This window comes from Oenanthe melanoleuca, chromosome 6 (genome assembly GCF_029582105.1).
Source record: "Oenanthe melanoleuca isolate GR-GAL-2019-014 chromosome 6, OMel1.0, whole genome shotgun sequence".
In the NCBI taxonomy this organism is placed as follows: domain Eukaryota; kingdom Metazoa; phylum Chordata; class Aves; order Passeriformes; family Muscicapidae; genus Oenanthe; species Oenanthe melanoleuca.
In genome coordinates this window covers 19579657-19592712 of record NC_079340.1, presented here as the reverse complement: position 1 = coordinate 19592712, position 13056 = coordinate 19579657, and the positions used below count along the sequence as shown (strand labels likewise).

The 13056-nt window shown below is 35.6% G+C and overlaps 1 protein-coding gene across 3 annotated transcripts in view; it reads right to left on the bottom strand.

Moving 5' to 3' along the window:
• Positions 1–13056, bottom strand: part of MYOF (myoferlin) — a 64262-nt gene that overhangs the window by 12596 nt on the left and 38610 nt on the right. For all 3 annotated transcript variants that reach the window (XM_056495070.1, XM_056495068.1, XM_056495069.1), the window contains 13 exons: positions 12162–12325; positions 10396–10510; positions 10171–10276; positions 8496–8638; positions 8012–8185; positions 6689–6800; positions 5349–5426; positions 3416–3597; positions 3165–3323; positions 2919–3017; positions 2460–2621; positions 1793–1958; positions 1103–1179 (listed from right to left, as the gene is read on the bottom strand). In XM_056495070.1, coding sequence (XP_056351045.1) covers positions 1103–1179; positions 1793–1958; positions 2460–2621; positions 2919–3017; positions 3165–3323; positions 3416–3597; positions 5349–5426; positions 6689–6800; positions 8012–8185; positions 8496–8638; positions 10171–10276; positions 10396–10510; positions 12162–12325 — 1737 coding nt within the window. The remainder of the gene's footprint in view (positions 1–1102; positions 1180–1792; positions 1959–2459; positions 2622–2918; positions 3018–3164; positions 3324–3415; positions 3598–5348; positions 5427–6688; positions 6801–8011; positions 8186–8495; positions 8639–10170; positions 10277–10395; positions 10511–12161; positions 12326–13056) is intronic.

Below are 13056 nucleotides of genomic sequence, written 5' to 3'. Positions count from 1 at the left end.
GTTCTATGTTTTAGCTTGTATTAGAATACATACTGCTTATATTGGAAGAGAAAACCTATTTCAGCTAAAAGTTAGAGACTGGTCTAAATTAAATATTAATGACAATTTACATGTATGATGACAGTAATCACAAGATCATGGTCTATGATATACTAAAATTAGTGTCTGAATATGATGATAAAAAGAGGAAATAAAGGAAGAACAAGGAAATCATTAAAATACTAAAATAGCAGCAAGAGTTCAAAAGTTTAAATTCAGTAGTATTTACTTTGGGACTGGGGCAACAAAGTAAAATATTCTGCATTTTCAAAAGTCAAAATTGTGGATTAAGAGGCTGCAAAATTGCTATATATTAAAGGGCATAACTTCTCTGCTTCCTTTAATGTAACAGGCCATCAGAAATCTATGAAAACACCTTCCAGGCAAGGGAAACATTTTACAGTCCTAAAAGAATTAGCATTTTTTGCCTTAAAATCATACTGCTTGGAATCTGTCTTCAGTCCTGTTTCAATTTAAGAGTAAAATCCTGTAAGCAGAATTATATTTTACCTGGAAAGTAAAACTGTATTGTGGTGGTCCCAAAAGAATCGGAGCAGTAAAGAGACAAGGCACAACAGAAAAGGAAAAGAACTGTTAGTGCAGAAGGAAATAGTTTCAGTGGAATTTGGTTTGGATGGCTTCAAGGTAGGAGAGGGCAAACCATTGTGATAAAATGAAGGGCTGACGGACCAGAGCATACACCTACTTCTAACTCCTTTATCTACAACTGGTCAGTCTGTGCAAAATCAGGCTGCTCTAACCACCATCAGTGGGAACTGGGTGATGTTCTATCACATGCTTTCAGTAGCAATTCAACAGTGAATTAATTCTTAAGCTACTGGTGAATTTGATCAAGGAAAAATACTATAGTTCAGAGTTTACTGTATGAAAACAAAGATTAAAATTATTAACAAATTTCCTTTGCTTTCCTGTCACCAAGTAACTTTCTCCCATCTGGCTTTCCAAAGGGTTGCACATGTTTCTGAGAATTCTGCTGTCTAGGTAGTTCCTCAGAAATCAGAGATCTTAAGAACAAAGTCAAGCATCAAATTTCAAAGATTACCTGAGCTGTTAGCAGTGGCTGTGTGTCCTCCATATCAATTACTGTATCCTGGCGAGGTGCAGCAGAGAGCAGACTAACTGTAAGCCAAAGGTTTTATTAAGGCAATATGGTATAGGAAAAATATCTCACTAAACAGTTTCATCAGATTTAAATCCAGACAGTTACAGAAGATGTAAAATAATTCATTGGCTATATTTTTGATCCTCAGAAGAAAGCAATTCATTGCCACTTTTTGCTAAAAATAGACAAAATACTTTTTTTGCAGGATATGCAAACATTTCTTGAACATACAGAATTAAAATTAAAAGTATGAGTAAAACTTGAAAAAATGTAGAGGAAATGTCACCATTGTATTCATTATATTTGCTGGAATACTGGATCATTTCTTTGACACTAGTGCTGAGGTGATCTGCAGGTAGTTGACTTCCAAGTTGATACTAAAGAGGAACTTCAGGGAATGAGCACACCAAGTCCAGAAGTGGGCTCGCCTTTGCATTATGCCCTCTTATGCTTCACAGAATGTTACACTAATTAATACTCTCTGTCAGATGTTTTTCCTTTCAGAGAACATTATCTCCTCCTAAGTACACAACACGAGAGGCTATTCATCAGTACAGTACGCAGGGTAAACAGGCAGGTAATTCTAGCATCTCACAAGAAAGGAGAACTTTTCATTTTCCAGCTTTCTACCTTTCAGTTGTGGTGCAATGTCCTGTTTAGTCGTGTAGGGGTCACAGCGAAAGCTTTCCAGTAAATCAATAGTACATTGTCCCACGATGGGCTTCCGTCCAAATGGTCTGTGGTCTATTACTTTAATGACAAGAGATGGACTGTATAACTCCTCTTTTGGTAAAAGCTAAAAATAGAAAGATAGAGATTTTTTTTACAATGAAAACGAAGAAAAAGTAATAATAAATATTTCCTCACTAAATTAGAGCTGTTACTTTGTTTATTTAATATTGAACTACTGTGTTCTATGGCTGTATGGTGAATGAAAACTTCTAATCTTATTAGTTAATAAAAGTTAGTAAGAATAATTCTTGAATTTTCTTGAGTCTTGCACAATGCCCATCCTAGCAATAAGAAAGTAGCCAAACATCTATAGGTAAATTGATGCCTTTTCAAATAAAAAAATATATACTGCATTGGATGGTGCATATAAAATGGTGCCATCTACCAGTGACTGTACAGGCATGTTTACATGATCTTTATGACAGTTTTCAGGCTCACAAATTCCTTATGGTAAATCAAAAAAGGATGTGTGAGTTTTTCTACTCAGAGCAAATCCTTGACCTTTAAAACTATGGAGGAATTTATTTTGCTATAGATAGCTGCCATATACATTTTTGTAACGTACAACTTTCATGAAGAGAACAGAAGATGGAAAATTCGGTGTCTTCTTGAGGTTTCTGATTACCACAGATTCCACCATTTCACCCCCACATTCCACAATTAGACTTGGAGACATAACAGGTGCCAGTTGGTAGTTTTTCATGTTTCGCAACCCCCAGGCCAGAATCTGTAAAATAAAATCCATTATAAGCAAAGGTGGGAAGGGATATCAATATGCTTAATATAATACTCAAAAGTAGGAAAGAAGAAATTAAATCTTTTCAATAATAATATCTCTGGTAAAATATTTCAAGGTTCTAGTTATAGGAAAATGAATGGAAACAGTGAAATTCACAAACACTTAGAGAAAAGAGTACTTCTCACTACGAATTTTTTTTTGTTTTATGTAAGTAAATACATAGAATTTTTGTCTAGAGGATGAAAAGACTGCACTTGTATTCAGTTAGTTTTAAAGTAACCATACCTCAACAGCAGTGAGTTGAACTACTGGTCTGATTCCTTGAGGGACCATGTATAGCTTTGGGGCCCTTTGGGATGGAAGAATTGGAAGGTTGGTACCACCCTGTTCAGACACAAACATGATTATTAGTATTTCTCATCTTTCTTAGATGAAATACCTTGCAAGGACTAAGACAGTTCTTCCTTCACCATGAAAGAATATATGCTGTGTATATATATATACACATACATACAAAAAATAAATATATACCTTGTCTCTCAGAATAAGTTCTGCAGCAAAAAGAATGTCTCCACTAGCTTTGCCATTATTTGTTACAGGATACCAGAGCAGTTTTGGTGTGATGTCATCTTCTGGGACTAACTTAACCATGGGGGAACAAACACTTCTTCCAAGGAATTCATCTTTACCCTGCAACCAAAAATAGCAAAAATAGCCATGAATGTACTGTCAACTAATATAAATATGTAAAAAAGCAATCAGGGTAAAAAGATTTCACCTACCACTTGGTCACTGTCAAAAAGTTCAATAACAACATTAGGTGGGTTTTGGGCTATTGACTGTGGGTCCCCATAGATCTCAATTTCATTAAATATGAGAGTTTGGTCCCACGTAGGATTTAGAGTTGAATGAATTATCTCAGTTGTTTTGCTTTGATGGAGGAAAGAAACATGAGCATAGGGATCTGAAATATCATACAAAGATTGAAAGGACAGAGTTACAGGTAAACAAAACCACATCAAGCTACAAGGCACACAAGCACATTTTTTATCAAATATAATAAGTTATTTTTCTACTGTTGTTACAAGTTCTATAAGCCAGTCTATGAAAAACATAAATGAACACGTATACATAATTGACATTTAATAGAGCAATTTCCATTTGATTACTAAATCACTTCCTTCATAAAAGGCTTGATTAACAGAGTAATAAATGAAAATGATAAATTATCTTGCAAAGCAGAAAGAGAACCAGAAAACTAAAATGAAACACTGTTTCTCTTGTCTTAAATCTTGTCCACAGAAACTCTTTTTTGTTGTCTCCATTGATATACAACTGTACAGCCTCATAAATAATACAAGAAAATAATTCAAGTTCTGACTAGTTGCCAAACAACAAATTTTCCCAAGCTATATTGCTTAGATCATGGTTATGTTTCAAACATGCTTATTTATAGCAATCTCTTCTTGTGAAATGGCTGAATGATTGAAGTGGTCTAGGCCCATTATTTGGCAGGCCTTTAAATCATCAAGAGCTCTGTAGAAGGTATCTGATGATGGTCATTAACGTTTCCTGTACAAATTGCAATTACTAAGGACTAAAGACAATTTTAAAGGTTATCTTCAGGTCAGTTTCAATAGATTCTGACAAGGTACAAGATCAGAGTTTTACAGAATTTGTCTAATTCTTCAAACTAATTTTAGAGGAAAATAAAATGTAGATGAGCTAGTTTATGTATGACTGCCTCTGAGGTGCCTGTCCTGAATGATCCATATGCAATTTAGAGGCATTTTTAATAGTTTCTTCTCATTGCTTTTAAGTGCTGCATATTGAAATAAGATCAAATTCACACAAGCAGCTATACAAAGCCCTCCTCATTTTAGAAAATATCATTAAAACTTGTAAAGCACTGTATCTTCTGTACCAGAGGTATTACACTTACTCAATTACAGGAGAAAAAGGATGCAAATGGAGGGTAATGCAGAAAGAAAATTCATTCCAACTTTGTCTTTTGCTCAACTTCCTTAAAAGAAGTGTAAAGTCATATTCTTACAGAATCTAAATTCAATTTGCTCTGTGACTTTCCAGTGAAATTTTGATGAGAAATAGGAAAAACTTGAAAACTGGGTATTAGCGTGACTGCAAAGATGCCAGATGGACACAACACTGTTGGAATTCCAAAGAGTTGGAAATAAACATGTATAAACAAATAAAAGACATGCTTATCAGTAAGACACAGTGTAGTTTTCTGCAAGTTCATTTCTGTAATGAAAAAATACAAAACACTAAACACTGAGAGGCAGTTGGTGACATAACTAATGAAGAAACCATCCAGCTTTTTCCATCCTTGCTTTTGTGCAAGCTTCCTGCAGGACAAAACTGCATGTAGGCTTTGGTTAGAAGGAGAATCCAAGGAAGAAGGAAGTGCCTGGTCGTGGGAAATTCAGACCTCATCTGAAATCCAGTTCCCTCACTAAGAATTCAACTGGTACAGGACACACAGAGAACTTTGTTGGCAGCAGCCTCTGGGGCAGTAATAACCAAATTTGGATGATACTGAGTAATAAAGCTGAGACTTTGTTTAAGGCATAGTTTCAGTAGCTGGGACCTACACACAGATCTTAAGGAGTTAAGATATTTTTCATTCAAATAAATCAAGCTACAAGTTCATGGCAGAAGTGGGGTTTCTGCACCTTTAGAGGGATTTTTCCATACCTGAAAAGCTGTCTTTATCTAAAGCCATGAGGTTTCTTGCCTGGTAGATGTAACAGCGAAGGTGGTAAGTATATACTCCTGTATGAAATAAATAAAAGCCAGTTCAACTGCATTATACAGGCTTCTTTTCTGTATGAAGATATTTTGAGTTTATACAAATGCCTTACATATTTTAACACAAGCATTGTAGTAACATCTTTGCTTTTCATGTGATGCATGTACTAATACCCGTGAGCTAGCACCTGAGAACATTTGTTCCAACACAAAGCAGAAATGGAAAAAAAAATAATCACTAATGCTATTTGGGCTTTTTTCACCTTACAATTACCTAAAAATCCTTCTATTGAAAAATTTCTGTTTGAAACAGTGTGATAATCTAGCTCATCCAAAGAGAATCAAGAACTGGGCACTCCTTTGCTTAACTTAAGTATTCACTACAACACTTTCAAGGTCCTGTGTCTTTCACTAGGTCTTAGCCTAGAAAGTTATTCCAGTTGCAATTCTGGTTAAAAGATTTTTACAAATAAACCACTACATGTTAGGTGGAATAGCTTAAAAAGAAGATGTGAGTGGCCCAAACCCAAGACTATGTGGAGCTAAGTTACTACAGCTTTTCTTTAAAAGATGTCAGCCCTTGAAAAAATCTGAGCCTCTACATAGCCTAATTGGGCTGAAACCTCTGACCTGTGGCAAGAAAAAGTGCCATTTTCCTCCAGCTATGGTCATTATTAAAAAGAAATTTTAACAATGTTCCCCAGGTTCTGAAATATTTAAGATTCAGACATCCATTCTCAGTAGATTGATAAAGTTCTCAGAGTCAGTCAAAACACCAACCCAGGACATTTTCCAGTCAGAGCTCCTCAAAAAGGATGTTAAGTCCCAGGATTGGGCTCTATTCCTGTTAACTAGCACTAGTGGCTCTCATCTCAACATCCCTGCTTTTGTGATTCACATTACAGTGATTACAAAGAATTTAAAACCCATCCAGCTCGGCAAAGTTTTGTTCACTTTGCCAGCTCAACCACATGGTACTGCTTCCTCTGGGCCAGGCATTGTCTGATCCTGCACTGAGTTGGTTAAGTGACCTGACCCAACAAAAAAGTTAAATTTAGCATTAAAATTCCTGTCCCAGTCAGCTTTTAAAAATATCTGTGTAACAGTGGACTGAAATACTAACTGTAATTTTTCTTTAATAAATTAAATAGGGCCCAACCAAGGGTCTGATAGTAATTACTACAGAAGGTATATAAAGCTAGATGTAAATCACAAAGATTTATGGTTGTTCGAGACCAAAATGAAACAGACAACATTTTTGAGAAAGGAATTATTAAAGAACCTACTGTCAAAATAGCAGGAAACCATTGGGGTGTTGGCACCAAACACTGTTGTAGCTGACTCCTTGGTTTTGTCTGAACTCTTCCCTTCTCCATCATCAACACTATTGTCTGCTCCCTGAAATTACATATAGAGAAAAGGTACTGAATATTTACAAAGAAGGAAGTCAATAGAAATTGACTATATGGGGGAATTTACGGGTTTCCATTTCTCTTCCAGGACAAGAAGAAATTCACTTCTGTGAGTAAATGTACTTTACAAGATGTTTACTCATGTCCCGAGGTCATTTCCTGTTGCCAGTTGAAGCTCTGCAGAAATCACATGTAGTCATTTCATCTTACTTCCAGAATGTCTTATTTCTGGAGATGTACTAGCTACCTGTCAGCTCCTAGTGGAGGAAAGGTCACAGTTCTGCACTGTGCTGTGGCAGAGATCTGCTCTAAGGTTTTATCCCAGCACTAGCCCAGGAACTATAGCTGTAAACAAAACTGAAATAGGAATTATTAAACTCAGAGAAAGAAAATTAAATGGAGAAAGAAAATGCTATCAGTGGATACTTGGTCAACATTTGATGCAAAAAAGAGAAAGAAACCAAGAAAAAATTGTGAAGTTTTGTTAATGCTATACACTCAGAATTATTACATATTTTATACAAACAAAGGAGCCTTCTCACATTATTTGCTACAATTCGTATTTTGGTAAATAGAGGTTATTTGTGGCTGTGTTAATCTCAAAATTTGAGGAATAACTGCATTCTGCTCATATATCTGTGTCATGAAATTCTGGCTTCTCCAACACTTTATTTTCTTTTCTTGTGGGGATTTTTTTTGCTATCTTTTCTTGTGTTTTGTTGCTTATACAAGCAAATATTCATCAGGGGCAGCTTTTTCCAAGCCTGTTGTCTTTCGTGCTGATGTTAAAATATCTAAATTACATGCGTGAAAAGCTTGAGCTATCTTTTTACTTTACTTACAGGAGGCCCATCTAGTAATTTGTAAATCTAGTAAATCTCACGTAATGCAAAAATAAAAATAATTTTAAAAATAAAGTAATAAGTAAGATTTAAAAAATAAAAAACATATAGAATACGATATATAATATTTCTTATGTAATAAAAATATATAATATTAATAGTAATAATACAAGAATCTCTACCTCAACTTTTATGATCCCTTCCCGACTAAATAATTTAAACAATATACTCTGTATTATCTTCTCAGTTATACACTAGTTTAACAATTCAGGGGCTAAAATATCTCATATATTTGTTTATTTACTGCAGATTACCAGGTTGGCCTTTGAAGGATGTTTTTGACACTGTCCCTTACCAAAGCACCTTCAAGTTTAAAGATAGCTGCAGCACCGTGTGTCTCAGCGGGAGCCATTTTTCGCCTCCATCGTCTTCGACGGAAAGTATCAGAACTGCGTTGTTCCCAGTGGAATTTCCAGCCAATCAAGGAAGCATATTCCCATCCTTCTTGATCTTCATATGATGATCTTCCCTTGAAGATAGAAATTCTTGTTATCCACATTGTTGTGTAACTGTAGTGTAAAAAAACAGCATTTCCTCTGACAGGCCTCAAAACCCCCTCATAAACCAAAGCTAGAAACATCAATGTACAAAAAGATAAAGATAGGGAATAAAATGAAAATATAGAATGTTGTTCCAGATTTTTTTTGTTGGTTGGTATTACATTTTTTTCTTCACTGCGGTAATGAGTAGTCGCATGCAGATTTAAAAATAAAACAACAAACCAAAAACCTCAGACTCTTACAATGTGCAAGCCCCTGACTGGATCTCTCTTTTCTTACCCTTCCTGCTGTCACTCCTTCAGACAGTTCCCTCCTACGCTTCCGCACCAGTCTTCGTCGTCGATGTGTGTGGTACATTTTCTCTGCAGCAACCCATGACTTGGGTTTAGTGTCTGGAGGAATGGTAATTCCATATTCCCACCCTAAAACAGAATTGATACAAAATACAAGTGAGATACAAAGAAGAGAATCATGGGGAATAGAGTGACTGCACCCACAGAGGATGAAGCTCCATCACACAAGACTATTCAACATTCTAGACAAATCAGCCCAATAGCCAGGGGACCACTGATGATATTTTATAATGATGCTGTGTTGTGATACATGTGGCAATAAAAATCTCAACATTAAAACAGACACAATAGATTTCAAGTTCTTTACTTTGCATTTTTATTTTCTCAGATGTTGATATTGCATTTTCACACTTCACTGCAGGAAAATCTAACCCTTAATTTTAAATAAGAGTCAAATGCTCTGTGCACTTTTGTGACTCCAGTAGCTTTTCATTTAAAGGAACACTAACCACATGAACTCTGATCATAAAACTTTATGAACTGGTAAGTCTGTTACTGTATTTTTGGTCTATGTATAATTCAGTTGCCAAGCATCTAAGACTCAGAATTTAATTTAAATTCATCTCATTAAAAACTTACTGCAAACTCCTTCCAATTAAGACAATTAAACAGTACTCGAGATAAATATAACATTTTATTCTACTCTAATAGCTAGCTATTTTTTTTATTTAGAAGCAGTAACTATTCAAGAGTTTTCATTTGGTTTAGAACAAAACAAAAATTTCTTATAGTTTTGCAAAATTTTGGGTTTCCCATTATCTGCCATGATCTTCTCTTTTTGTAAAAACTATTTATTTTGTTTTCAAACCATCAAACCAATGTCCTGTAAATATTTTGCTATGAGACAGTGACTACTTTTTCCTATTGTTGTAGAATCCAAATTATGGTCTTGTGAGCTTGTTTATATCACAACTTTCTGTGATGATAGCAGTATTAATTTATTGAGAGCAATAAGCATATTAAGATTTTCTAACCCAATCATGTTAGTAATATATATAATCTGAAAATCTCTGTCTAGCAGCACCTGACTCTTCACAGAAAGATTTTGAAGGTTTTTTTAATTTCAGAATTGCCTAATAACCAATGTTTTATCCTGATCAGTCCTGCATGGCTCCTTTCCCACAAACAATGCTGCTATTCTGCTCTCAGCAATTCAGGAACCCTTCCTACACTTGTGTGGTGAGTGACCAACATAAACCAGCTCCCTACTTCCTTTAATCCCCAGACCTCCTGATTCATTTTGTTCATTATGTGGTGACTCATCTATGGCCAAAGGCTCACAGGAAAATTACAGACTGGCCCAAACCTGGCTTTGCCACGTATTCTTGGTGCAATTACAGAGGTTTCAGGTCTCAAGCTTCTGGCTTCTCTAAAAACACCTTAATTGCTTCTACTAATTCATTAAAATGGAAATAGAAACAGCTGCAGACTGAACACTTTCTCAATGCCATATTATCTGATTCCTTAAGCAACTTTGTCCAAGTATTTCCTTGGTATTTTTCCATAGGGCAACCAGAATATTGCTGCAGTTTTGACATGCGTCCTCCTTCGTTATGAACTACAGCAGATTGTCCTAATAGCAGATAAACAGCAAATCTTACCATGTTCATCCACTGCTCGGTTTAAATCGGATTTCCAAGCATCATCTTCCCACACCCATCCAAAAGGACATGTGAATTCACGTGGGGGTGGGGCTTTTTCTCCATTCTTTTATGTAAGGGAAATATAACAGTTTTCTGCATTAGTAGGGCAAATACACTGTGTAGCAAAACATAACAGGCCTTCTCTTAAGCCTTTACTTATCCAGTGAAAAATGTAACTCTCACCACATCTGTGAAACTCTGCTCAGATGCTTTCCATTCCCCTCCAGGATAGCGACTCTCATTTTCATATACTTCATCAGTAAACTCAGTATGACCAGCATCAGCTTCAGTCAACAGACTGCATGTCCAAAGAAAATACAATAATAAATAAAACCCATTTTAGTTCACTACAGAAAACATACAGAAACATAGTACAGACTGTGCACACATGGGGGTATTCTGAATTGTCCAGCTATACGAAGGAAACTTAGAAAAAAACACTGACGAAACAGTAGCAGCAAGCAATGGGAGGAACATTACTCATAAATATGAGTGACTAGGAGGAATTTTTAACTGCTGTTTTATTCAGGATCTGCTTTCAATACATCCTCTTGGAAAAAGAAAAACAGCAAAAATTTTAAGTGTGGGAGACATGGATTGTGTATGAATCTCTAAAGCACATGCATCTATGCATGCATTAAAATTTGGCAATGTACTTATTTTTGTTTCCATTTATGCTGTTGACAAGGCAATAAATGAGCTGGCTAATATTTTTCTAATTTGCAAGTTAAAGGAATAGGAGAACATTAAATCAGATAAAAGCCTTTTGCTATCCTTTGGTGGTTCACTGTGGTTCAGAAGGCACCAAAGTGTGTTCCACACTGCCATTTGCTGGCCAAATTGAGCCACAGATCATCTCAGTGGAAGCAGCTGCATGGCAAAATTATGCATTTCAACAGGATTTGATGCAATTTCTTCATGTCATCTTATTAATAAAAAGCTATTGATTTAATATAAACAAACCCCCATCCATTCATACCTGTAACTGATAAAATATTTAAGTGGATCAAATAATAGCACATATTTTTCCTGCACAATTTTTCTATAGCAACAGTTCTGTATCTTTTTCACTGCCAGAGCACAAGAATTTTAAAATATTTTCTTACAGGAAAAAAGAAAACAGTCTCTTTCTCCTGCTGGTTTTTGTTTATGAAACAAATAAGGTTCCCAGTCTGGTTTAAAATGTGGCAACACAGAGGGACTGGCACAGCTCCAGAGCTGAAAACCTCTGGCAGAGCAAGACTGAACCTGTTAGAGCTGAGGAAGGACTGAGATTTCATGGATTTGGTCTGCCAGGGGTGGAGCTGCCACGTGGCACCACCTTCTACTGAGAACAATGCCTGCCTTGAGTCACTTTGAGAAATAACCTTTCAGTTGATTAATGATGGCAATGGAACTTTTCAAAATTTAATTAAATAAACACAAAAAAGCATCCAGTATTTGTGAATGCCCATGTAAATGCTGTAATTGTGTAGTTACAGCATGAACTGCAGATGTATATAGGATGCCAGGGTTTTTATCCAAGGAAGATTCACCAAACCAAGGGTCTTCTCTGAAACCTTCACAGCAGGATCTGTGAATCTCACACTGACACATGTAAGTCTTGTAGTAGCTTCCCAGGCATGAAACACTATTATTATTTAGTTAAAAGATGAAGCACTGAGACCCAGAGAATATAAGCAATATAGCCATCATAACAAGGAGACTGCAAAACCATAAGCTAGTTCTTAGAAATGAATGCTTGCTTTCTGTTGCCTGTTTTGTTTTACTTTTAAAAAAAGCTAATATTAATTTTAGCACTATTAACTAGCTTTGATTATTGGCTGTTTTTTGCTGTCCTGGAACATTCAGCTTAAAATCCCTTTCTCAGCCAATAAAACGGAGAGAAGCTTTTACTCAATGCCACAAATGCCTTTATTACTACCTGCATAAAATTAAAAAAATCTGACCTTCTTTCAGGATCAACCATCCATTCTCCTTCCCAGTCCCAACCCTTTGGGGGTAGAAAGTATTCTCTTTTCAGTTTGATTTTTCCTGTAACATCAGAAAACTTGTGGCGACCAACAAGTCCTGAGGTACCCCACTTTCCAAAAAGGAGAGCCTGATTTTCATACTGTGTGGGAAGAAAGCAAAAATCCAATAATTATTTAGGAATAATGAACACCTTTCAGGAGGTGTTTCACTTTTCAGGAGGGAAAAAAAATCTTTTTGTAACTATTATAATTGAAACACTTTACAATAAGCTTACTTCCTCTGAAATTAAGTACTTCCTTTCCATATTACTCTGCAATATCATCTTCAATTTCTTTCTTTTATTTTCTTCTGTGCTGCCTAGTAAACAATCTTCTAAATGTAATGCCTCCCTACAACAACAGTAAAATTTTCTCAAAATTAAAGCTCTCTTAAATAAAATTTTGTTACATTATTCAAAGAAGTTCCTTCTGTTCCCTAAATGCATGATTCTGTCATTCTTTTCCACCTCAGATCTCCTTCAATTTAAAATATTTTCTTTTCTAACATGTAGAACTGAATCAAAATCTAATCATAGTAGCTACAAGGGGCATGATTCTTATTTCAGCCAGTCTATTTCTCCTCCTGGGATTATTTGTAGTTTATGATGGTCTTGAGTTTTCCGCCCTTGTTCCTATAAAATTGTTGGATTGTTGAAGACCAACAAATGAGACATTCAGTAGCAATTAAACAATTGCTTTGAATACCCATTGTGACTTAGTGACTTAGTATAGCACTATTAAATATTTCAGCATAGGTGCAACAGTGTAAAAATGTATTTGTATTAGCTGATACTGGATTATATTCACCATTAAGTGATGCAGCATATAAAAC